General features: G+C 40.6%; 2 protein-coding genes across 5 annotated transcripts in view; one reads left to right on the top strand and one right to left on the bottom strand.

Moving 5' to 3' along the window:
* LOC139221582 (ELKS/Rab6-interacting/CAST family member 1-like) overlaps window positions 1-27,952 on the bottom strand; it is a 112,958-nt gene that overhangs the window by 54,366 nt on the left and 30,640 nt on the right. For 2 of the 4 annotated variants that reach the window (XR_011585890.1, XM_070853493.1), the window contains exons 9-17: window positions 27,290-27,382; window positions 25,541-25,708; window positions 25,255-25,422; window positions 22,037-22,174; window positions 20,089-20,229; window positions 17,947-18,087; window positions 15,761-15,954; window positions 3,194-3,329; window positions 754-885 (exon numbers count right to left, since the gene is read on the bottom strand). Coding sequence is in view for 2 of the 4 variants with exons in the window: in XM_070853493.1 (XP_070709594.1) it covers window positions 754-885; window positions 3,194-3,329; window positions 15,761-15,954; window positions 17,947-18,087; window positions 20,089-20,229; window positions 22,037-22,174; window positions 25,255-25,422; window positions 25,541-25,708; window positions 27,290-27,382 (1,311 nt within the window). In the remaining 2 variants the exon portion in view is untranslated. The remainder of the gene's footprint in view (window positions 1-753; window positions 886-3,193; window positions 3,330-15,760; window positions 15,955-17,946; window positions 18,088-20,088; window positions 20,230-22,036; window positions 22,175-25,254; window positions 25,423-25,540; window positions 25,709-27,289; window positions 27,383-27,952) is intronic. The other 2 variants (XR_011585891.1, XM_070853494.1) reach the window with 1 other exon arrangement.
* The window catches only part of LOC139221584 (proline-rich protein 5-like), a 255,194-nt gene that overhangs the window by 29,245 nt on the left and 197,997 nt on the right, over window positions 1-27,952 (top strand). The window lies entirely within an intron of this gene.

Raw genomic sequence — 27,952 nt, forward strand, 5'->3', positions numbered from 1 at the left:
TCTCAGGGCAGTTTTCATCCTTAGAACCCACGCTGTTTTTTCCCACTTGTCAAAACCCATCCAGGTTCTGAGGAACATTTCCCATCTCTATGGCCTCGTTAAGCCACTGGTACCCAGGGGAACAGCTCACATGCACACACACACACAGACCCACAGACACACACACACACATAAATACATACGCTCCCATTGGTCTGAGGTTGAATCCACTAAACCCTTCCCTTCCGAGCCTCCCTTAACACAGCTGTGAGCTTTTCTACTGTCTCGATATAGATAAAAAAGATTACAAATTGGAGTGGTTCCATTTAAAAAGAAGCTGTTTGTGTGTTGCAGGCTAAAACGGACAAAACACATGCTGTTCTTTAAATAGGGATGTATTTACCTCTCCTCCAAATGAGGAGTGACTGGGAAAACACACACACTGAGCCACACCTGAATGAGCTCAGTTGGCACAGGGCATGTGTGTTGCCGCTGCCATTAGCCACTATTGGCACAGCAATGTTTAGTTATGTCAGAAAGAGTTTTTATGTTGCCCTGAAGATCTGTGTGTGTTTCCGTGTGCGTCTGTCCAAGTGTCTCACAAAGAAAAATGAAGAAAATCCTCAGAAGTGAGGACATTTGTGTATTATGTGTACAAAAACAACTGATAGGAGTTGGGTTTAAGGAAAGGTTTGGGTCACACATTTACTGGTTGGGGGTAAAGGATTCTCCTTAAACATGCAGTAACACATTTGCTGCCGAGAGAGACAATACCTGTTTCTCGGAATGAGTACGCGCCTGCTCCTCCTGGGCGAGCACCACCTCCCTCTCCGCTGTGATCTGAACGCTTTCCCTTAGTGCCTCCTCAAGCTCCTCGATGCGCTCCTCCTTCTGACGGAGGGCGTCCTGCAGAGAGAAAGTATACAATGTAAAGAGAGCGTAAACTGTTGCAGCGCTGAAGCGATTAGTTGTTCAATGCAGCATTTAAGGAGTTTACAGCCATGTTAGCAGCTCTGTGAGCCTGACCCAAACATTTTTTGTAATCCAGTGGAACACGAATGGCCAAATTTTGGGCCAATCTATCAAAAAGTTCACTCAAATTTACTCAAACCTACAAACGGCAACTTCATGGGGCTGCAAGAGAAACAAAAACAGGGGATCACCAAGTCAGCAGATTTGTATGTACACAATTTTATGGCAATCCTTGAAATGGGTGTTGAGATATTTCAGTCTGGACCAAAATGATGGACTTCCATCCCTAGAGATGTAGCATGGCTAAAAATTGAATGATTTCATGGAGTCGTTTCATGGGGACTAGAAAAATATCATTATTTTGGGGAGGCTTTTAAAGCACAAGCCAGATAATCAACTGCCTTACTCATATACAGTGCTGACTTGTACTTGATCTGACATCCTTCATATCTGACAGACTAAATGTGTATTACTAAATTACATCAGCTTCCCGTAAACAGCAACTTCCTTTCACATCCTGCCCAACGTGTCCCCAAGGTGGATACCTTGGACACTCCTCGCTCCAGTTTGCTGCTTCCAACAACTGGAATAAGCTGCAAAAGACTAGCAAATTAGACCATCTGATCTCCATCTGTCTCTGTGGACTCTCCGAAATTCCCAATCACACATGAGGCTGCTTCTAAGTAAAATATGTGAGCTCTCCCTCAATTCCCCCTAAAAAAGCTGTTTTTCCTCATGCCAGGTAACTGACTTCCCTGATTAAATTAGAGATGAATGAATAACTGATGGAGACAGAGCCTAAGAGAGAGGATGAGACATTGCAGTGGCCATGAGCAAACCTTCGGGACATCACCAACACATGTGCTGTGAATGTGAATCCTGCTCCAGATCCAACATTACTTGGTGTCTAACTATGCAGACGGAGATGGACTTTTATTGGATTAAATCTTCTTATTGTGTTGAATTAAATTTATGGTCTGAATTACACTCACATTCCATTTACAGCCTTCAGTGCCGGTTAAACTATGCAGAATGGCATACAATTGACACACACACTAGTTATGGTTGTAACCGCTGCGGTCTCATAAGCCTGAGTGAATCACATAGCCATCAGGTCATCTTTTCACCACATGCATACACATAAATGACAACTTCCAAACTCCTTAAACCAAAGATCAATCATAGCTGGAGGGTGCATAAGACTACTTGCACAAACACACACACACACACACAGAAAGAGTGTTTTCATCTGCCTCTAATCAGCGAGGCCACTGAGGTTAACGATTACTGGAAGAGGAGAGGGAGGAGGAAGAGGAGGATAAAAGTAAAGAGGAAGAGGGACACTTTAAAGGAGACATATTATGCTAATTTTCAGGTTCATGCTTTTAATTGTGGATTGCACTAGATCCCCAAATAAGATTTAACATGCTGTAAAAAACACATTTTCTTTCACATACTGTGCGTCCTGCACTTTTCATCCTCTTTCTGAATGCTCTGATTTAGCTCCTGTCTCTTTAAGTCTGTGAACAATCCAGAGACAAATATCTATGTTCAAAAGACATTAAAAGGTGCTTTTTGCACAATATGTCCCCTTTAGAGGAGATCAGGGAAGAAATGCATGAAATTAAAAGCAGAGATTTTGACACAACCACCCCCCTACCCCCCTTCGACATATAAAGAAATCCAAGTCACAATCATCACCTCACACATGGCTGTTCATCTTGTGGTCACTTGACACCCAAGCAGGCAATTAGGAGATGCTCTCACACCACAGGAAGCAGTTTTAAATCCCACAGCATTCACTACATAGCTTAGTGTGTGTCTTCTCTAATAACCTCTCTTCTTTACCTCCTTTCGACACTTTTCTAACCATTGTTTCCTCCTCTCCTCTCCTCTCCTCTCCTCTCCTCTCCTCTCCTCTCCTCTCCCTGTCAATCATCCTCTTCAGTTAAACCCTCTCACACTCCCCATTGCATGAGCTGCACTGTGTGTGTGAGTGTGTGTGTGTGTGTGTGTGAGAGAGAGCGAGAGCTTGTGTTTGACATTGCCTCAGGCTGCTCCCTGTCACAATTGTCATGTTATGATGAAGCATTGTTGTGAAAGCAGACAATATTCAAGGTAGGACAGAGAGAAGGAGAGAAACTTTTTCTGTCTCACCCTCTGTCTTACCCCCGTCCTCGTCATCCCTCTTTAACTCCCACCTTCCCCTTCTACCTCCTGCCTCCTCTTCCTCCCTCTATACCTTGATCTGCTGGGAGCTTTCGTTGAGATTGTCCTCTCTCTTCTTGGCGTCCTCCATCAGCTGGGCGTTCCTGCTCTTCTCCATCTGCTCCTTGTGTTTCAGGTTGGCCACCTTCTTCGACTGGTCCTTCATCTGCCTGCATGCGTGCACACACACACACACACACACACACACACAAAGTAAAACATCAAAGAGTGTACATCCCCTACAAACAGTATCTCTAAACATTAATTGCCATTAAGATGATACTGCAAGACACTCCAGATTAACTACTCTCTGTCTTATGCATCTGTGGGGTAATTAAATCCCTTGGGGCCAATATAATGTAAAGATCAGTTACTGAATTCAATAAAAAGCTATGAATTAATGACTAGATGAAATTTGAGATTTGTCCATAGTCTTTTCATGGAGGGATTACTGGAGAGAGAGCAACATTAAAAGAGGGACAAAGAAAGAGAGGGATTCCTCATGGGAGCAGCAGGGTTGGGAAATGGAGAAAGGGTTTAATCCCTGTTTAAGCTGTCTGGAAGCCATTGTAGCTTTGTCACAGGCCTATCAGCTATCGTACCAGCTTGACTTGATCAGGACCTTTCATACCTTTCATCATACACACACACAACCACCCCCGCACACACACGCGTGCACACAGATGTGAGCGAAACCAAGCTAATGCCAGTAAGGTTTAACACTGTCTACTGAATCACCGATGAAAGGTCAAACACACACATCCAACAAAGACACGTGTAAGACAAAACTAAACAGCTCACTAAAACATTAGAAACTGATCAAGTCAATAAAAGTCGTTCTTTTTTCGCTCTGCAGTCTGTAACTGTTTTGTATATTTGCATTTTTTAAATATGTGTACAGGACGTCTGCCTGAGCTGTGCAAATGTTTATGCATGTGCGCGCTTTCCTGTTAGCATAACTTTTTACAGACTCGTAGATAAATCCATTTTCTTCACTTCCATTGCTGCAGCTGCCAGTAAAAGAGCTGACCTCCAGTGATGGGAATCCACAGCAAACTCTGTCTCACACCGGCAGCAAAGCACGTGCACTCATGGGAAATTATTTTTACAAGCCAGCGACTGCGGATTTTTTTTCCTAAGGTGTAAACAGACTCCGATTGTCACTTGACCTTTGACCGTTGTCTGTGCATCACAAAGCTTTGAGGTTAAATCCACGCATCTGCAATCCGATGACCTTCATGAAGCTCCGATGAAGTTCATTTATTTCATTTTCACTGCTTTACTACTTTGAGTGCAACCCTCTGTCTGAATACACACAAGAGTATAAAGTTTGTTTGCATCTAGAGTGATATATATATTCTAGTGTCTAAATAATTTATGACACCCTCCTCTCTTTCATCTACCCTGTCCATCTATGTCATAAACTACCTGCTAAACTAACCTCAAGTAATCCATCAAATGGCTTTTACATCAGTGTCACTGCCAGAAAAGTTGAGAAATGATATTGGCAGAAGATGGTAACATAAAATCCTCTATGTTTTGCTAAACGGTCCAGGGGGCCCAATTCTACACTGTCCAGAGAAATTTGGGAAGCTAGAAGCAAACTTGAAATGCAACGACGGGGCCAAAACTGCTCTGCAGCACCTGGTTGTTCAGAGCTCGTGGAATAATAATCATTGTGCTAAGAAGCCTGTGCACATGTGCGGTTTTTACTTGTAATGTTTTTGTGTGCATTTTAAAGGCCTACATATTGCATCGTTAGCAAACCCAAATTAGGTTCACATGTTACACATGGAGTCAGATGCATAATGGTGTTTTTTTTTTGTTTCCTTTGATTGGTCCTGATTTCAGCTCGCACCCTGAATGTGGGATAATTTGAATATTTGGGATCACTTTTGTGCTCTACGCCCTGTGTGAGTGTGTAACAGGTCATAAACAGGCAGGAATGTTCCTATTGGAGGATTTCCAGGAAGCTCCAACCATCTGGTTAGCTCTCTGAGGTTTCCCCCCTTCATGCTACATTTACTGTACGTATGTGAGTGCATGTGGAACAGACTTTTAGTTTGCAATGTTTCCTATTGACTCAACACCCTTTCTTACACTCCATCTCTTTCCTCTTTTGCTAATGCTAAACACTTGTTTAGCTCAAACCTCACTTGTTTGCCTGTATCAGCACATAGATCATTTGTATTGGGAACTATCATGCATCTGCATCAGACCATAGCGACTTCCTCCTCCTCCTCATCCTCCTCCTCTGTGCTCATTGGAATTTTTTTGCTCATCAAAACCAACACTGCTCTTTCCCTCCACTTATTTGCATATTTGTTCATGATGCATTATAATTATTCGCATGAAAAGCAATCATTTCTTTGCACCAGACCAGTGTACGAGGACAAATGTACTTCGTCTCGCCGCTCCCCTTTCGTTTCAGTCTCCCTCTCCAAATGCAACATTACTCTTTCCTTTGGATGAAATATTCTCATCAGACCATGGACCATTTCTTCCTTCCTTTCCTCCCCTGATTCCCTCCACTCCCTCTTTTGTCACTTCCATCTCCTGTGCTTTACTTTCCCTCTGACTAACAATCACAATTTTTTGGCTTTTGTGAAATTTGGTGTTTTCCATCTTCTGCATAACGGTTTTATCATCTGCATACGAATCCAGTTTATTATGGCAATAATCATCTGGGATACTGAAATCTCTTTTTATCAGCTGTTAATGTAATGCTGACAATGGCTGTATGTGTGATTTCTAGTCCCTTTAAATACATTGAAAGGTTTAAATTCACATTTACATTCACATTCACATTCACACATTATGTGATATGAACAATACTAAAGGGTAACATAAGTTAACATCCATTTAAAACATTCTTATTGTGCAGTATGACTTTATCATCCATCATTATTCAAATTGAATTTTTTGTCATTACATGTCAGTTACACCTCTTTTGGAAATACCTTTAACCTGTTGAACCTGAATTCCTCCTTAATTTGCATCAAATGTAGAAAAACAACATTTTAACATTATAATTATTATTTGCTATATATCAAGGAGAAAGGAGAATTTCTCTCTGAGGTATGATAATGCGTCACATCAATTATTTCTATATTACTATGTAACTGTCGTATTGTGACATGGGTTACATCATTTGTCAGCTCAGTCCTTCCTTTTCATTTCACATTTCCTTTCCTGACTAACAAACCAAGTGTGACATGAATAAGTCTTTAAAAAGCTGTAATGGTGAATTTGCACATGTTTAATTTAACATTAAAACACTTTCATTACACTCTTTACGGAGCATAAGTTGCTCGGTGAACTCGATGGCTCGGCTCAGTGGAGGCAAAGTGCCATTTGAAGCTGTTTTAATATGTAAAATACTTCCTTCACTCTCCCTCTGAAATTGCTTTCAACAACTGCTGCAAAACCGCTGGAGGAGGCAGAAACACAAGAACGTTCACTTTACCCTGAACGCTGTAAACACCACATACAAATGTGCAGTAAAACCACGTCTGCACACAAGTACACACACACACACACACACACTAAGTACACACATAAAACATTCATTGACACACGGTGTAAATCCACATGAAGGTGTAAATTTATCAAAACTGTGCTAATAGTGATGAACACACACACACACACACACACACACACACACACACACACACACACACACACACTCACGGTTGATGCTGTCAACTGTTCCAAACACAACCTACTTTGTATCAGAGTCTGTCGTGGGACCACACATATATTTGAGGCACACACACAGTTGTACATGCGACTGCATATAACATGTCCATTTTTGAAATTTTCACAAAAATACACACACATGCAAACCTGATGGCACATACAGCGAACATATGCCAACATAAGCACACACTAACATACTTGTTGACAACACTGTGAACTTCCTAAATTTTACAAAACCTCCAAAATACCCTCATATACTGACCATTTATACACACACACACACACTCATATATGCTAGATATATAACTTCAATTTGTATAAAATTGTGAGTACTGCTGGCAACTAGCAGTAAAAATGAAAACACACGCAAATGCACACACACACATAAATACACAATCCCATAAACTTTAGTAAACCTCAGAGTCTCTGAAATACTTTTTTAAAACCTCCCTCATTAGCATGCTGCTGATATTCAGGGACCCACATTAAGGTAATATTAATATTACATTTGGAGTCCTGTATAAATATTTGATCAGAAATGCTCGGGGGTCTCATGTATGTTTACTGCACATAGTTCACCCAACATTAACATCAAGGATTTCCTTCAAACCATTTGGAATTCAGTATTTCCTTTGAAAATACAGGAAATATTGGTTTGGTTTACTAAGCCCATAAAAACTATAAAAAACACAGGAGAAAAAAAATGTTCTAAAACATAATAGTTAAGTCTTGCCCACTGTCGGTGCGGAAGAAAAACTTACAGCACAAGGAGGACATTTTGAAGGAATAAAGAAAGAAATACTTATGTTGTTGTTTGTGGAATGACTGTAGAAAATCCCTCAGGCAGAAAAGCAAATTTGTGAGGTAAATAAGGAGGAAAGGCAGCTAAGGCCCATGTGTATGCGTGCAAACCTCCACAGAGTTACTGGAAACTAGCTGTAAAAAGTACTATGATAAAGCAGCGGACAGAATGAAACGTCTTTTGTAATAGCATCTGTGCTTATGAAAATAAATCATATTTATGAGATATATCCACATTTCAGAACTAACCATACAACCAAAGGGAAAGAGTTTAGATAACAGTAATAGAGTAAGCATGTGACAGAGAGCTGGAGTTGATCTTGGCAGTGTCTTTGTTTAACATGGAGGCTGTTTAAGTCCCTGAATTAAACACTGACGCTCTGTTCTTTAGCCTCATATTCATCTTTTGATCTGAACTCTAGATTAGATTGGCGATGAGTCAACAGCACACGAAGCTTGTATTATTGTATCTCAATACATAACAGTATGGTGCTACCTATATACAATAAATACAGTAGCCATCTGTTTAGGGTTGTGGAAACCCCAGCCACAGTTCAAAAATCATACTTGCCATTGTTTTATCATCTTGAAACTTCTTATTTTTTCTTAATTTTGTAATAATTTCAAACAGACCTGCTTTGAGGACTGAAACTAATGATTATTTTCATCATTGTTTAATCTGTTGATTACTTTCACAATGAACTGTTTGGGTTTTTAAAATGTGAAAATACAATTACACACTAATTTTTGAGATGATGTGTTTATATAACTTGTTTTATTCAACCAAAGGCAAAGCACAGCTACCAATTTAATATCTGTCTACATATTGGATTTTAATAAGGCCAGAAGAATATGTAAAGGAAAACGAAAAGGTTGATTTTGCACTCTGTGTCTGAGATCCTAAACAATGAGGAAGTGCAGCAACAAAACACAAGGATTAATACAATAATACTACAAAGCAAAATATAATAGGATAAGATAATTCACAGTGAGCAGCCACTGTTTACTGTTTTGTAGATTTTCAGAATACTCTTAAACAAAAATTGTGTTTTTCAGCTTGGCTCAGTACTGTGAATGGTGTGTGTGCGTGTGTAGGTATTTTAATGAGATAACTCTCAGCAGTCATCCCCTCTGTAGTGTTGTCACCTATTAGCTGGTAAAGTCCTTCTTGCATGCATTTTTGTGTGTGGAAGACAGAAAAACAATGTGCATGGGTCTGTGATAGCATGTGTGTGTGCCTGCTTGTTGTCACCCATTAGCTGACAAATCCCTGCATCACCTCAATGCTCAGAGTCATACGGGACCTCAAAGGGATCACACACGTACACACGTACGCACGCGCACCAACACACACACACACACACACACACACACACACACACACACACACACGTGCAAAGAAACAACGCAATTCCTTTTTAAGCTACAAAAACCTTGATGTCAGACATTTGGCAGTGGATGAGGAGTTCCTTAGCTCAAGATCAAAACAACCAGAAAAAAAGAAAAGGCGAGAAAAAAAACACAAAAAAGGACAGAAGAAGAAAAAGAAGTCTTCTGTTGTCTACCAGACAGCAAGGCAATGGTAACTTTTTCTTTTGTTTTTTTCTCCCTCTAGAGTTGAATCACAAAGCACCAGAACAACAGCGATGAAAAAGCTGACAAGACGGCAGGGGGAACAGTGGCTCTGGAAACTCAAAAAGAAAGATGGAGCAAAGAAGGAGCTGGCACCGGGGGGACCTTTACAGCAGAGCAGAGCGCACAAAACACTCAGACCACCAGATTTATGCAGGAAACAGAAGGGAGAAGTGGTTATTATGTGGTCGATCACAATGTGTAGGTCAGAGAAATTTCAATATGACTTTGATACGTCTGTTAGAAAAGACCAAGTTCAGACTTTGGGTTTTGCATGCTGAAATCTCATTACAGAGTCACCTCCTGAGTGCAGATAGGGATCTTTGAAAGCCAAAAAAAGAAGACAAAAAGAGGGCTTTTTAATCTTAGGGATACAGCCGATGCTTTATGATGCCATACCTAAAGAAACAGTATGACACATTGACTTTCTTTACGAGAGTAAGATGACATCTGTCCGTTTAATGTGAAGCTACAGCAAGTTGGCTTAGCTTAGCATAAAGGCTGTAAACAAGAGACAAACAACACGGCTGGCTCTGTCCAAAGATAAAAAACCACCTGCAAGCACCTGTGCTCACTAATTAACACGATATGTCTTGTCTACCCTGACTGCCTGTTGCCATGGTGACAACAACGTAAAACGTGTCAGATTTTTGAGCTTTAGAGGTGCTGGTAGGCTGATTTTTTATACCTTTGCACATCATCAGGCTAGCTCTTTCCTCCTGTTTACAGTCTTAATGCTAAGCTAAGCTAACCATACCAATCATTTCCTCTGATTCTAAGCAAGAAAGAAAATTAAAGTATTTTCCAAAAGGTTGATCTAGTCCTTTAAACCCACACAACAACTTAGCGTGACAATGTTGGGGCCTGAACAGAGTCACAAAAAATTGTGAAACCTTGCTTGAAGACTTAAATCGTGTCTGGACTGTTTAACAAAAGCAGTGACAGGGGGAGAAAATGTGGAGTGATTTCTCTAAAAGAGCCACGAAGCCGCAAAGAAACCCAACAAAAGTTAGAAGAACTCTGAGCAAAAGTTCACAGCTGTCCAACTTAATGACGGCGATACATTGATTGCTGATTGTTTGCTGCTGTAGCCTCAAATTTGAACTCAGTATGAGTGCTGTGGCAAGACTAGCAAAGTGCTATAATGGAGAGTGCAAGAAAGAAACAACAATGTTTCCTCTTCAAAGAGGCAGTGATGTGGTAGAAGAAGGGAGCAGAGTGAAAGTCAAGGTGTCTCCTTCAAAGACAGACAGACATGATCAGAATGATTAAAAACAGAGTTTATGACAGAGTGAAGGAGATGAGAGAGGGTCTCGATGCAAGGACAAGAAGTATGACAATGAAGGAGAGCGTGATGAGAGAGAGACAGTGACGGAGGAAGAAAAATAGGCATGCAGTACTAACCTTGAGGCAAGACTGGGTAGAGCAGGAGATAGCGTTGCATTGTAAAGATAAAAGAAAGGGAAAGAGAGACAGAGAAGGAGAGGGAAAGGTGAGAGGGAAGACAGGAGTTGAGTGCTAGGTTAGCCAGCTTGATCACTATTCAAAGAGGTAAGAGATGAGAGAGACAGTGGAGCTGACAGAGAGACAGCTGGAGAGACATAATTAACCATAGAGACACTGCAGGCAGGCACATCAACAGGGAGACAGGCATGACCAAGCAAACAGCCAGGCAGGCAGACAGACAGTCACATAGACAGGTTAAGGTTACGTTGCAGGCATTTCAGTATTTAGAGGCCTGCTCACCTCACATGACCTCTGCAAACATTTAAGGGCGCACTCGCACACACACACACACACACACACACACACACACACACACACACTCACACAGACGAAACGACAATCACAAACCATAAAAAAGGGAACAATTAGCCAATCAAAGCATGAGCTGAGATTTGCGCTCAGAGTGAATTATTTCTTCTTCAGTGGTTTTGATATCGCAGACGACTTCTTCCCGCTGGGAAGAATATAGTTTGTGGATTCGTGGAGAAATCTCAGCCAAAAGGCACATGGCATATAATCGTAAAGATATGAAATTTGAAGAAAATTCACGTCCTAAATTGGTTGACCCCAAAAGTATTCCGCACAATAACTCTTCATATGTTTGGTTGAACTGGCAGGGCCCAAACTCCAGCGTGAGCTTATGCCTGAGAATGCACGCTAATGACGGTGTGCCAGAGACAAATTGTCCATTACAGAACAATATAACACACAATAAACTTCTCTAATTTCCCATTACTCAGGATTATACTCGACATCTCTATAAACCTCCATCATTTTTCTCTCATTTTCTCTTTATTCCTTCCTTTTCCAGTTGTTTCTGTCAGTTTTCGTTTTCACTCTTCCCACCATCTTGTCTGTTCTTCCTTTCCCTCCCTCTCTCCATCTCCACCCGTTTTTTTTTTTTCATTTCGGTCTCGTTGTTTTTCTCCTTCCACCACCACCTTTCTTTCCCTTGTCCTCTGTCTTTCCCTCTCTCTGTTTTCCACTCTTCTGTCCAAATCCTTTATTTTGGCCATCAAGGCAGATTTTCAGCTCCATTTCCCCTCAGTGTGAAGTCACTCAGTCTACTCCAATTACCATCCTAGTTACTGAAATAAATAACCTGGTACCACTACAGCTGGATTCAAACTGGAGGGGAAAGAGAGAGGGCTCATTTTTACCCTTGTTTAACCCACATCTGATCTTTTCATTAGTAATGTTCCCACTGCTCACTCGTAGCCTAGGGTTAGCCTTGGTGCCAAGCTAAGAGTTGGCCACAGGCGAATGTATCCTCCTCTGACGTACCTGTTAGCTCAAGGCTAAGACTTATGATTCACAGCAGGCTTTGGTAGCCCTGGGATAAAGTCAGTATTAGTACACTTTATGTTACAGGGTCAGTGCTTGCGGGTTCAAAAAGACTGGTATATATTCTTATGATGTCAAACAGGGAACATTTGTTAATCCAAGGATTTCCAAACCCTGCTGAACATTTTTACAGTTACAACTACTGGCATCTGTGAACAGCCAGTGAAAGAGCAGTTGAGTTAAAATGCCTCAGTGGCACGTTGACAGTAGTTTTTGCGGTAGATGTAAGAACTAACGCATGAGGAAAAATAAAGATCGTAACATTCACCATTCACTAAACGCCTTCCCCAAACAGTGACTGTCCAATCATACGTGAACTGTAATTAGGCACTATTTGGATTCTTCCAAGAGCTAAAGAGCACAACTCAGCATTTAAAAAGTTTGGGGGTGTTTTATTAGCCTTTATAAAACCAAACAAACAAGAGAAAAAGTGTATGAAATGTATTAAACAGAGCAGCAGTGGTTAACTAGCATACTAACTACAGAACTACAGAATGAAAACAGTTTATGAAAACAGTTGAATCTTTTTCTTCTATTAAAAAGGAAATGAAAAGATTCCAGTTTTAAAGCCAGGTACACTGTTTTCAAGCAACTTATGGAGCCAAGAAGCTAATCTGATAACTAGCTATCTACAGCTGACGAAATCTACCAGCGACAGCCGCTTAAACTGACAGTTATCGGTTAGAAGTGAGAGGCCGGCTATTGTCAACCTTTATCTGAAATCAAAGACTATCACGTGTCCTCGCACCCTCTGATACAACCTCTGCAAACCACTTACTTCACAGTAATGAGTGTGTGTGTGCACTAGAATGTAAAAAGGAAAATAAAATTTGCTCATAAAAACCTACTCAATCTTAATTGTACTATTACAGGATACTGTTCTCAAACATAAAGCAGTAAGCTGAGCTTCCTAAAAGCAGCCTTCAAAGTTCAGATATTAAATATCAGTTGCACAGAGGCCTTTATTTTACTGTAATCCACAGGGAGAATGAAACATCTTCCAAATACATATGATGTGAGAAAATCCCACATGTTCAACCGCCTGCAATTTTAAATGGTTATAAAGTTACATTACAATGTTATCCGCAAAGCTAGCACTGCTGTAAATCTGCATCTGTGGCTACTGGCAGACTAAATAACAGACACACACAGTTAAAACCCACCAGTTTGAAGTCAGCAGGTGCTGAATTATTAATAGTCTAGTATTTCTACTGGCCAGACGGAGACACAGTGAGGAAACAGTGAATCTCCCTAAAATCATTAACAACCATTAGTCTTACAGTCAAACTACTGGACACACAGACAGAGACAGAGAGAGAGAGACAGAGAGAGAGACGGGGGGGGGGTTGGGGTTTAGAGTGGGAATGGTTAGAGATCGTGTCCAAGGAAGAGACTGGAGGAAAAGATTAAAGAGACAGAGCGAGAGAAGGCACAGACAGAAAGCATATGATAGCTCGGAAATCAAAGACACTGAGAGAGAGACAGACAGACCAGTTTTCATCACCGCAGACGTCTCTGATCTGTCTAACACCCGAAGACAAACTTTGCTCTCACTACTCTGGCTAAAATATACCTCCCTGTACAGTTTTTTAAACATTATTATTTAACTGTTGACCATAAATAAAGACACCTGACCACGCTTAAGAGGTAATTTTGTTAAAGAAGTAACCCACTCTCCTGAGGCATCATGTAGCAACACTTATAAACAAACACAGGGACAGAACAACAGACAACCAGAATATAACAGACATTCAGGGACACTGATGAACGCTGAGGTAAGCAGGCATGCAGACAAATTATAAAATATAGACAAAAAGAAAAGACAGATTAAGAGTAAGACTAGCTAGTGAGGTAGATATAGTGCACATGAGCGCACATTCAGAACAAGAGACAGAGGAAATTACTACACAGACAAGTTGAAAAGTAGTTAGAAACAGACAAAACCATTCCTATTAGCATAAAGGAAATACATAAAAAAGGAGTGAACTGTCCAGACTCCTAATGAAAGAAAAAGAGTGTGTTAAACCCTGCAAGTCAGGCATCCTCGGCTGAAAGTAAAACAAAAAGTGAAGCATGAAAACAGAGCCACTAAATGAAAGAGTTGCATCATTGACAGGAGCAGAAGCTCAAAGAGTTCCGGGCTGCACAGCAGAGACTCTGCCAAACTGTGCCCTCATTTTAGAAACTTTTTGGAGCGGTTTGGCTCGTCATATTGCAGCATAACACATGACAAAAACATCCACTGATGCGCAGATGTGTAAGAGTACAAGTGGTGTCGATAAGAGAACTACAAGGGGATTTTTTTTTTTCAATCTGCAAACAGCCAAAATAAGCTGTATGAGAGAGGTCTGGTGAACATTCAACGAATGCTGCAACTCTTTGATGGTGATTATTAGTGAACATACTCAGCTCTGTCCCATGTGGAAAAGGGCACATGAGAACATGAGAAATCTCTTGACAAGTCACAGTCGTTTGTCTTTTCTCTTGTGATACACTATGAGAAAAATAAGTATTTTAGGGCTGAAATGAATGTTCATTATCAATTAATCTGCTGATTCTTTTCTAGTATTCAATGAGTGATGTTGTGTATAAAATGTCATAAAAAATGTCATAAAACAAGAGAAACATAGCCACTACAATTAGCCAGAGCCAAAGGTTACATATTCAAATAGCTTGTTTTGTCTAAATTCAAAAATATTCAGTTCAGTACAATAAACGACAACGAAGAGCAACAGATTCTCACATTCAAATCAGTACATTTGTGGTATTTTTTCTGTAAAAATGACTGGAATTATTTTTTCATTTTATAAACTGCATGTGCGTTGTAAGACTACATGTTATGACAAAAACTGAGGCGCTTTCGGTAAAACTGTCAACCAAATTCATTTTCGAAGCAATAGCGAAGTAATTCCACACAACTTTTCCACATGGGACTGGTTGCTTTTAAAGTGCTTTCATATCCCGCCCTCCGACAAGCAAAGTGAGTTTTGTCGTGCATCTTTGTAATTGACTGACAGGGCCACCAGCCACTCACGTGCCCAGGTAATCCCACACCAGCCCCCCCATTGGCTGCTGAGAGGCAGCGGAGGGAGGGGCCTGTTTTCGCGATTGCTGAGAATGCCACAGATGAGAAGCAGAGGGGTTTCTAGGGTGTGATGGGCGCGCAACCACACACACACACACACACACACATACACACACACACAGACACACACACACACACACAAACATAAACCGCACTCACACAGATCACATGAATGCATACATATTTAAGCATACATACATGTGAATAAAGAGCAATGACAGAAATAAAAAGAAGATGAGTGATGGCAGAGGACATAAAGCCAAAATGAAAGGAGATGGGGGAAGAGAGAAGGGAGAGGAAGGGGTGAGAAAAACTAGTGGATTAGAAGTGTAAGGAAGATTACCACTGACTCCGACAGTTTGCTGCTTGAAACTGAATGGAAGATGAACAACGAAGTGGAGTCCAATGTAAAGTTAAATGATCAGTTCAACAAGTAAAGACACGCTTAGATGTTTCAATTACATTAGATTAATGGAGGAAAGAGGAAGATGCAGTAATGTTTTCTTTCTCACCATCTTTATCCTACTCTCTCACCTCTCTAATTCGTGGATCTTTTTCTCCTTGTCGTTCTTTTCATTCTCCATCTCCCGCAGGATCTCCAGAAGTCGTTCCACCTCGGTCTGGGCCTTCCCAGCATCCTCTTTGTGCTGGGCCACTTCCTGCTCCAGGCAGGAGATGCGTTCGGAGAGTTCAGTGTTGGCCTGGGAATCTGCCGCTGCACTCTGAGCCTGGAACAGAAATTAATTATCATAAATAAACCAAGAGTTTAAAAATTAGGTGACTGTCATTTGATGGAAGCGATAAGATCACACTATAAAAGGATATGCCAATAACAACATGTGTGTTGTGGATGGGTTGGATGGATTTGGTGAAAGTGACACATACTTTTGTAAAGTTTTTTCAGGGTAAAATTGGTCTTTTTATACTCATATACCAAATATTTACTTTACATTCAACTCATCAAGAAGATTGTGTAACATGTTGTGTAACTTGAAAAAGAGACACTTTAACATAATGAGCCCTCATCAGTCAAAACACAAAAACGTATGCATGTATGGCAGCATTAAAAGGATGGTCAAATTCAGTTTGAACTGATTTGGTCCTTTAAAAAACTGCTGAGAATATTTCTCAGTGAAAACCAGTAAACAAAACGAGGAGCCAACAGCCACGCTAGCGGCTTTGTGAGGCTGTACTTCAGCACAGTGGTGCTTTGAGCTAAATGTTAATGTCAGCATGGTAACATGCTCAGAATGGGCTAAGAGGTTGATATTTAGCAGGTATAGTGTTCATCGTGTTCATCATCTTAGATTAGCATGCTAACATTCGCTAATAAGCAACTACACGCCAAGCACAGCTGAGGCTCATGGGACTACACAAATTTGTTATCTTATAAATGTTACTGTGTTATGATTACCAACTCAATCATTGAGGCTCACTGATGGTGTCTAGGGTGTCCATACACACACACAACACGTAAAACACACATCATGCTGCTTTATGTATTTGCAAGATTAGCATGAATAATGAAAAGGTGAGTAAAGTAAAACTTAAAGTGATCTGCAGTGTCTTTCTTCTATCTATCTACAGTAGATGCCAAAAAGGAGAAAGGGAACAAATGAAATAAAGAAAAAGAAAAAACAGGTTATAACCAGCTTAGAGGTTAGAACAGCTGTGTGTGTTTCCCAGAAGCAAATGTTGCTCTTGGGACAGATTGACTTTGTGTGTGTGTGTGTGCGCACGCCTTAAACCCTACATAACACAACACATAAACCCTATTAGTTTTGGAAGTGCACAACAGTTTTTACAGGTCTTTATGTGGAGAGGAAATGTTTGGGTGTCTGACGATATTATAAGAATATCTGGTCGGAGGGAAGAGAGAGAGAGAAAGATAAACAAGAAAGGGAAAAAAAGAAAAATCACACACAACGTCACATGCATAATGTCAATCAAGTCACACACACAGACAAGTTTTCTTTTTTCCAGAAAGAGACTAAGGAATAAACTCTGACGAGAGAGACACAAGAGATCCACTGACACCTTCATACACACACTCGCTCTCTCTGTCACTCACACACACACACACACACACACACACACACACACACACACACACACACACACACACACACACAGGCCTACACACACACACACATTCAGGGTGTGGTGGTGGTGCTGTCTTCTCCACTCTGTGAAAATGACTGTAAGGCTGTCAGCGCGCCGTCACACACACACCATTTTATGGGCTGCTGTGTGGGAGAGAATATGTGATATGTAAACTCACACACACTCACACACGCAGCCAGACATCTCTCTTGGAAAACAGTTAAGCAAAAACAAGGAAGGGGAGAAAGAGACGAGGGGTTCTTCAGTTTAAAGTCCTCCATTGGTGTCCAGTTCAGTTGTGTTTCTGACTGAACTGTCTGTAGTGTATCACCACTGTGATCCATATATATGTTTTTAGTTGGTTAATGATGTTCACCATCATTAAGCTTAAAATAATTGTTAGAATCTTTTTAGTCCACTTATTTTGATCAATCTATGCAGCCTACACCCTCTCATCTAAATGCTTTTCTGCTTTTATATTTATACTTCCTTACTTCCACATACTTTCAGCCACAACTAAATGTAAACCAGAAGACAAATCTTCAAATAAAAACCATTCTTGTCTGCCTAGTGCTGAGTGCTGCAGTATGTTCATATGGTGCTGCTGGAGAGCTAACCTTCTTGAGTTGGTTCTCCAGTTTGACACACTCCTCTCTCTTCTGCTCCAGGCTGATCTCCAGAGTCTTCAGCCTGTTGTCCCTCTTCAGACCGGAGGAAGCCAGAGAGGAGGCCTTCTCCTTCAGATCCAACACTGAGGTCTGAAAGCAAAGAAGAAAGGATAACGGAGACAAAGAGTGATGAGGAAGGAAGTCAACACCACAGCATCTCAGTGCTGGACACTGAGCAGCTCCACTGAAGCGGTTGGGGGTTGCGCATTAACATTACTGTAACTTACCTGCATGAAAACTTGAGCCTTACTTTTGTAATTCGGACAATGTTTCCTACCACTTATGATTACATTGTATACACTAAAATAATTCCTTTTAACTTTATCATGAAGAAAAACCGAAGGAGCACATGAAATATTGGTAATAATCCCTCATTACACTGTAAAATTGTGTGTGAGCACAAGTACAGCAAGTATGCTAGGCCAAAGCTGAACTAAGAAACCGACCTACAAACTGCGACGAACAGTACGGTTATAACTGAACCGTTCTCCTTTATGTTCTCATCCAAATAACATTTAGCCAACTAGGAGGTTTGTTTCCTTTTGGGTTTTTTTCGCATTACCAAATCTCAGCAATGAATTTGGGGAGCACAATGTTATCATAACCAACAGGAGAGATGGTTAATATTACAGAATTAAAATAAAAGTTTTATGAAATTTGAATTATCCTTCCAACACAGTTGTGAAACTGACTCTGTCCCTTGTTATTCAAAGCTTTTTCCCATGACCTGTCTCTTTTCTCACTCTTCCAGCTCAATCCGTCCATCCGTGGTGTCTCTCTCCCTTTCTTTTCTGGTCTTTTCCTCTTTTGGTAGGGCCAGTGAAACAGAGACGGGACCAGAAGGAGAGACACTCAGACGTGTAATTTTACCCTTGACTGACAATACCAACTCCAGACTACAGATCATCATGTTTGACTGGGCTTTGGTCAGAGAAACCTTGCTGCTTACTCTGATTATATTTAGGTACGTATATATATTGCAGTTGTCAGACAAACCCCACATCAGTGTTTAGCAGTGTAGAAAGGAATGCTTGTTTTCTCCGTGAGTTTTCCCATGATTTTCTCAAATTATATAAAGAGACTATAACGGGTTTCATGACCCCACAATCACTGAAATTAGCTGAAGAGTCAAAACAGACATAAGACTTTTCACTCCAACAATGGGTGCATTTGATTTAAGGGTGTGCTTCCTTCTTTTACAGGGAAAGTTTGACTGTTTTGTGAAAGAAATATATTGTTTCTTTTCCAAGAGAAAATCAATACCACTCTGATGTCTGTACACTAATTATGAAGCTGGAATGAAGCAGACTGGAGGCAGGGGGAAACGGTTAGCCTTGCTGTATTCAAAGGTAATCTGCCAACTGTACCAGCACCTCTAAAGCTCAGTAATTAGCACTGTATTTTGTCTGGCTTGAAATGTAAAAACTCCTGCTGGCTTTAGCTTCATATTTTGCACGCAGACATGACAGTGGTATGGATCCTCTAAACTAACTTTCTGCAAGAAAGCTAATTCTTGTACTTCTTTGCTTTCAAATGTACACTTGTGTGTGACTACAAGCATTTATTGTCTCTCTTGGTACTGAAATAGTGGAGTAAGTTGGCAGAATTTGAACCAGTCAAGCAGTAATATCTTGGTCTGTGCCCAATTCTAAACACTTGGCCTAAAACTCCTTACAGTATGCTTCCTGAGGGATACTGTGTTGAAATGCAGTTTTGCTAAATGTTGGGTTTCCTGAAATGGTTGATTGTAACTTTCCTACTGCGTTGTCCGACCACTGCAGGATCAATAAAAGAGAGCTTAAAAATGGTTTGTCATGTCCTGTTTCACCCTCTGTGTCTGTGCTGTGGCATTTCGTATGAATCATGAGGCAAGAAGAATTCAGCTCCAATCACTGTTTTCTCTTGTTGTGAAGCATACTGTTGTCAAGGAAATGTGACTGTTTATCGTTGTTGTCCTTCAGTGTGAGGACCTTGGGAGGCTCTGCGCTACAGTGATGGATCAGACACGTCTCTTTGACAGGGACACAGAGAGGGAGAGGCAAGAGTGTGTGTTTTTCTGACTTATAGCACAGATATGGATGTGTCATCTACCTCACGGTCAGCCAGGTCAGCCTGCAGCTGGGAGACTTTCTCCCTCAACTCCTTCAGCTCCTTCTTGTTGGACTCCATCTCCTCCCCCTTTTCTCTTTCCTCCCTCTCCCGCTGCTCCTTCAACCGCTCGATGATTCGCTCCTGGGCATCACGGAGTAGGAGGAGGAAGAGAGGAATGAGGGATGGAAGTTAGAAGAATAGAGACGGGGTCCAGCGGTTATTCACAGTCACTCAATATCAAATTTCTACACTAATAACAGTGGTATTAAACTTTATGTACATGGCAGCCTTGACAGGATCTAACAGCCAGCAGTGATTTTAGACACGTAATATGTTCTGGCACAAAATGTAATATTCACAACTACTAAAACACTATAGACGCTCTCCAGCTATAGAAGAACACAGCAACCTGTTCGAGCAAAAGTATAAAAGTTCACACACACAAAAGCAGCGCAAAGAGCCCGAAGACTGTTTATTGGCTGTGCAGAGTGTGAGTTCTCATACCGTAGCTGCAGCTTTGTGAGGACCGATATTAGTTTTCAGCCTTGAGGGTGAAAAGATTTTTTTAAAGTGAGGATATTTTTGCTGGTCCTCTTTTTTTTAAATTAAGTATTGGTTAATATACAGATTATTTACTTGATTTATTGATTAATCCTTTGGCGCACAAAAATAGTGGAAACTCTCATCGCAGTCTCCAGGAGCCTAAGCTGTCACCCTCAAATTGTTTGTTATATCAAAACATCTGTCAGAAAACTCATGGACATTTGGTCTACAATAATATAAAGCAGAGGAAAGTGGTAAATCCTTAAATTTGAGGGGCTGGAACATTTTGATCAAATAGTTGTTGATTGATTTTATGATTGATTAAACAACTTATTGTTTCAGCTCTATTTAGTATTACATTTAGATTAAGATTAAGATAATGTAAGTAGATTATGTCAATGAGGGTCCTCTAGTATAGACATACAAACAGGTGATTGTGAATATTCAATAGTCAGTCAATGGAGTTAGTTATACTGTATGCAGAGACATGAACTAATGAAAACTGAGGCTTACCGCAGGATGAAAACACTAAGTTATATCTTTACTTATTTCTGTTCTGCTTTGAATCATGAGACAGAGCAAAACAATGTGTGTGAAAAAGAAACGGAGAAATACGAGAAAGAAAGAGATGGAGAAATAGAAAGGAAGAGATAAAAAAATATAAAGATATCCAAAGGCACCAAAATAATGAAAAAGGAGAGAAAAAAAAAGCTTGTGAAAGTGGTTTGATTGAAGTTAAAGTCGCCGGCCATCTCCGCCTGCCAACACTCACACATCCAGCTGACACCCTGAATATTAGTCACTGGACAATTAAGAGTCCTGTTTCCTGCGTGTGTGTGTGTGTGTGTGTGTGTGTGAAGGAGATCATGTCGGTAAAATGCATTTGCTTTAAAGGGCTCCACTGGTGTAAGTGTCACTGGTGCGTTTCCCAGAATCAGGGTCGCGTCCTGACTGCAGAATAACAGAACATCAAACAGGCGACTGAGGGTTGAATCCTCTCTCTCAGGGGCCACAGGCCTGTTTTATGGCTGTGGCATCTGGGTGTTTAGACCCAGACTTTGACGGTGTGGTTGTTGGTTCTATTCCCATCAGTTTGAGCCATGTGACTGCACGTTGGATCGTTCCTAATCCTTTATAAACACAAGCTGTGAATGATTTAATAATGAAACAGCCAATGTGATTATTGGTTCATTTCCATTCATCCAGAGTCATTTGGTCATCGCGTGGGTGGTCGGCGGTTTTGCTCATAGTGGTTTTATTAATGTAACCTTGCTCGGGAGTTGACCTGAGGTTGTCCAGCGTCACGTGTGTGTGTGTGTGTGTGTGTGTGTGTGTGTGTGTGTGTGTGTGTGTGTGTGTGTGTGTGTGTGTGTGTATGTATATGTGGGTGTGTCTGTGCATATACCTTCTCAGCCAGAGCCTCCTCCAGTGTTCCCAGTGCCGTGTCGGTGTTTGAGGTGTCCGTCTGTAAAGATTTGACTCTGTCTTTCAGGCCGCTCAGCTGTTTCTCTTTATCCTTCAGCTGATCCAGGAGGTTCTCTATCTACACAGAGAAAATGAAAGGAATATTCACAAAGAATGTTGTTTTAGATACATAATTCACTCCCAAAGACTGATATTATGTTGATATTAAATGTGTTTGGTCTCAAACTCAACCAAAATAAAACACGTGGGCAACTGCTTGTAACTAGAGCCCAGATGATCCAGAATTTCTGCAGACGAACAGCAAAGATAACAGCAATGTTTAAACACTAAACTTAGCTGAAAATCCAATTAGTTTTAATAACAAATACAACAAAACACACATGAATATGACGCAAATATACAGAACTGCAGCACAAAAAATCTGAACAATTATAAACCACCCTGAACTTTACTAAATAGAGTATATTAAATATATTTCAACTAATATTGCACTTAATTGAATGTTTTCCTTTCATTCGTCTTTTGAAAGTCTTCCTTACAATCCGGTAGATTGTAGATGCAGATACCAATTAATCTGTAGCTTTAAATATCGGCCCGGCCGCTGTATCTGTCGGGCTCTGTTTGTAGCAGCAACAAATAAGGATAATTTAGATTATTAGTTTGATGTCTTGTCATCAAAATGTATGATCACCACTAATCTAAGCTGAGTTAAAAAATGAAAATGTTACAATCCATTACAATAATTACATTCAGTATCTTCAAAAGTCCGTCATGTCATTCTAAGAGTAAAAATCACTGAAGGCTATTTAATTACTTGATTTGATTTTGGGGCAACTGTGCTGCTAAGTGCTCACTGGTTATCACTTATAACTTATGCAAGCTTCTCATTTAGGGACCACAGTTAATAAACATACACAAAGAGATTACTGAGGATAAAACCAAAAGCCTTATTTACATTGTGGTCCTCATTTCTCCCTCCCACATTCCCTCTGTTTCTCTCATCCTTCCTCACGCACTGATTTCAAAGCAGGCGAATCTTCTGTTCAAAACAAACACAAGTCTATGTCTTGAATACAAGGGAGTCTAATGTGATTCTATCTGGAGATTTTAAGCATTTGAAAAAGGCTGATGGGCGCTGCACTGTCGAATACAAACCTTCTCCCTAAGCTTTGCTAGCTTTAACCCTCACTCCAAACACACACTGTCTTTACTGCCCCTCCTCCCCTTCTCCTCCTGTTTCCTCTCACAGTGATTTGGTAGCGGATTAATTTTCTGTTAAAACACAAAATCTGTAGAAGTCATCGAAGGACTGACTTCCCTGAGCCCACAGAAAGTGTGTGTGTGTGTGTGTGTGTGTGTGTGTGCATACGTGTGTGTGTTTGTGTTTGTGTGAGAGAGAGATCACAGACAAAGATTAGGAGTTGTGTCAACTTCCTGTTATTCATTAAAAAAACGATTGAGCAAAAGGTTGATTAGGAATAATGAATTGAGGAAAAAAGAGAGAAAGGGAAAGCTAGTGTGATGTGGTGTTAAGCCTGAACTTTGTAGGTAAAATTACAAAATTTCAGTCTCCATCTCTTGCTGTCTCTCATTCCTTCACTTTGCCAGAGAGAAAGGAAATCAAGCGATTGACAGGCTGTCATGAAAAAAAAAAAAAAAGTCAGATTGGTATGTAACCTTTGACTCCACTGCAGGTGAGACGCACACATTTACAGTACCACTGAGATTGTGGGTGTGTGCGTTAATACAGTAAAACATTTCCAGCGCCTCATTAATCAACTGTTCCCCTGACAGCTTGACTGACACCTCGTCCACACACACACACGAACACACACACTTGACACTGAGAGGCAGTGAGACTCTTTGATCCCGTCTGCACTTCCTGAAACTGACAAGTGCTGCATGTCTGGTGCGTGCACACACACACACACACACACACACACACACACACACACACACACACACACACACACACACACACACACACAGTATTTATAACCACCCCCTCCACACACACACTCAATGCTTGTCTTATCCTATTTTAGTCCCAAAATCGTCTGTGATAACGAACTGGAATATGTTAACAAAACAATAACCGGCTGGCGCTTCTCTTCATCTATGTCATGACGTTCCTCACATAAAACAGAAAATTACATTTAACAACAAAGAGACGAGGATGATGGGAGATCAGACGAAGACCCTCACAATTAATTCTATGCACTCATGGTAATTTCCTTCACTACTAACATATAGTGACAGGTAAAAACATGAGAAGGGAGATGGAAGAGGAGGAGGAGGAGGAGGAGGAGGAGGAGGGGGACAAAGCGGAAACAGAGAGAAGGTATTTTTAGTTTTTCTGCATGCAAAAAGACAAGAAACGAGGAAATCATAAGTGCAGATTAGATAAACGAGGAGTCAGCAGCATCTCTGTCTCCCTCTCAGACACTGGACTGTATTCTATTTGAAGACGGCAGAGGTCATCATTTATTGAACAGGAGGAACTCATTAGTATGCATCTGATTTCAAACACACTCTGTCTCTCTCCTCCCCCTCGCTGTCCTGATTTATGTCTGTCTGCTTGATTGTCTCTATCAATTATCTGCTCGCATTCTCCATTTTGTCTACAAATGACAATTGGAAGAACAAGGAGAAAAAGGGAAGAGGTTTGGTAAAGCTGGCAATGGGAGAATTCGACTGTATACTGGATTTTTTTTGTCGCTTTTACGTTTAATTTGTCAGACGTTACTGTCTTGGCAATTACCTGATCCCATGTGTGTGTCTATGTTTGTGTGTGTGTGTGTGTGTGTGTGTGTGCCAGACAGCAAAGACGGGGTCACTCCTGCCCATCCATCTAACTGACAGCATTACCATAGAGACATACGCAGAGTAAAACAAGTATGGAAAATTGACAAAAATATGCAGAAAGCACCTGTTACTCTGGCTGCTTGTATACCTGCCTGTCTGTGTATCCATCTGTCTATCTCTTCGTCGTCTGTCTGCGTGTCTGTCTGGTTCAGCTCCCAAACTACACACTGTCTTACACCCCCATCTAGTGGTTGTGTTATTACATGGCAACGTTATATTCATGGAACATGCAGATTAAAGGGTGAATCGCTGTGTGCTGAATGCATTTTAATTCAATACACTTCCTTCCAGCTTGGTTTGGAAGTCAAAGAAGTATTTGCTGTGTTTTCTCACCTTCTTCTGCAGTACGTTCACTTTCCGTTCCTTAACATCCAGCATGTCTTTGAGGTCTGTTATCTCTCCATGCTGAGTACTTTTCTCCTCTGTCAACTCTGATATCTGTTGACTCTTCTTAGAGAGGAGAGACTCCTTTTCCTCTAGACGCAAACGTAGTGCATCCACCTGTACACGCACGATTAATTAAAATGATTATTTACCGACAAAAGATCAATTTTCTACTCATAAATAATAGCATTTCCATTGGAAACAGTAGCATGTACTAGAAGAAGAGTGACTGTACCTCAGTCTGTAGTATAGCGGCTCTCTGTTCCTTGGCAGTGAGTGACTCCTTGAGTACGTCCACGTGTTGTTTACTGTCAGAAAACTGATTGCTGAGAGTCTCCAGTTTGGTCCTGAAAGCCAACAGCTCGCTGTCTTTACGACTCAGGTCCTGCTTTGCCTGTTCCATCTGAGTAACACACACATGACATGAAGAGAAAGGGGGAGCAAAAAGAAGAAAGGTCAAGTTAGAGTGCGTTCTAGAAAGGATTACATGCTTACTTATATTAAAATGTATTAATGTCCACTACAGGCTGATATAGGTGAACGCTCCTTCTGAGCACTTGATTTACGGTAGTAATACTTGGGAGAATACACAGTGTGCATGTCTATCAAGTACAATCTAGACACATTTAGGTTTTTTGGTAATAGCAAAAATTTGCATTGTTTCTAATTTCTCTCCTGGAAACCAAATAACAGTTAGATACACATCTCAGCAAAGTAAGGGCAGTATTACACAACTACTATAGTACTTTCCAACTATTTATTTGTGCTGAATAAGAGAGGTCGGGGTCAATTCTTTCATTTCAAAATGATTAAAATAAAATGAAATCAAAAAACATGAAAATGTTTGATTCCCATAAGCGACACAGTTTAAGTTGTCATCTCCGTGAGGTGTGTAGGAGTGAATTTAACATGACACGTAAAAAGAATGGACCCAAACCATACAAGTCATACACTTTAGAAACCTCACCACACTCATCCAAGCCACTAGTTGAAGAGAAACCTCATGCAGGAGGAAAGAGAAGCAGGTTAGATTAGTATGCTGTAGCACAGCACAGCTGGATTCTCAGCTTGAAGTCTGTAATTGTTCAGTTCAGACTGCTTGAAACAACTATTACTGTCATGAGCCATTGATAATAGACAGACTTGTAAATATAAACTACATATATATATATAAATTACTATATTTTCTGTATATACTTTGTTACTTTTCATATAATTTATTCATTTTTCTCATATCCTTTTTCCTTATTCTGTTCCCTGTTGCTTTTTCTTTTACTTCCTGTTGTCTGCACTATAAAGCCCCCATTAAAGAAGGGCTCGTGTGTGCAAAAATGGACTACTCGGCCATGACGAAGGCCTGTCAAAAGCCAGCTTATTGGCAGCTAGCCTCTGCAAGGAATAGCAAAAGCTAGAGAGAAAAGCAAACACAATAGAGAAAAGACTACAGGAGAGGAATAAGAAAATTCTTAATTCTGATATATTCTTTTATTTATTTCTCTTCATGTGTCCACATTTATTTTCTCACTCTTTTACAGATTCATTCTTTTTTTATGACACTGCAGTAACTCCATAGATTTAAAGCACATGATCCAATCCGACGTTGTGAAAAGTGTTAATCTCTGTTGCCTTTTTACTACATTCAGTTTAAAATGATTTCCTCTCAGGTCTGCTGTACTGAGACAGACTGTCAGTCACTGTGAGCTAATATGGCATATTTGATTGAAAATATGATACTCCAAACACAAGATGTTGCTCTGCTACTTTATAAAATAAAATAGCATTTAGTGTCAGCTGTTTAGCGTGAACAGCACTTGAGAGTTATAGTTGCTTACTGCTGTCTGAACACAGTCACACTACTGGGATTCTACTGGGAATCTACTGGGAATCTACTGTAGCAGCAGCCTTTGGTCTGGGAGACAGAAAGAGGGCAAGATCAAGAAAGAAACTACGAAGGAAAGCGAGAGCACAGAGGTGTGTCTCTTACTGCAGACACCTCCCGCTGAAGCTCACTGGCTCGTTGCCTTAGCTCCTCCTTCTCTGATTGGCTGTGAGTTAGCTCTTCCTTCAGCTGTTCAACCTAGCAGGAGAGGAGGGCGTCACCATGACCACGACAAATCAGCCGCCACAGCCGCTGAAGGCTCTGACCACATGCGGCACATCCAAGCACCTCACATGCTGAAATACTATGTGAAAACCACCTACTGTACATTCCTATCCTGCATCACTACAACCGTCATATACTAGTATGAGTGTGTGTGTCAGTGAGTAGTACAGTTCTAATGTTTCTATGAGCATTAACATGAGCCAATTGACACTTGAACCCAAAACACACTCTAGGTTCTTATACAGCATACACGTTTTTAATTGATATATGCCTGCCTTTACACTTTTCCTTAGGTTTCCAGGGCCAAAGGGTCACAACTGTCAGATTGAGAAAAATTTGTTCAAGAGTATCATCATTTTCTAGTAATTAAATACATAACTCAATCGAAAGTGACATAAAATAATGTAATACTTGGTCAAACTCAACATCTAGGAGACACTGTAGTTTTAATTAGAGTAAACTCCTCTCGACTGTTTCTGTGGTTTCCTTATGCACTTATAAACAGGCCAAAACCTGTATAATATTATAGTTTCTCTTAACTCA

The sequence above is a fragment of the Pempheris klunzingeri genome, chromosome 22 (assembly GCF_042242105.1).
Source record: "Pempheris klunzingeri isolate RE-2024b chromosome 22, fPemKlu1.hap1, whole genome shotgun sequence".
Lineage (NCBI taxonomy): Eukaryota > Metazoa > Chordata > Actinopteri > Acropomatiformes > Pempheridae > Pempheris > Pempheris klunzingeri.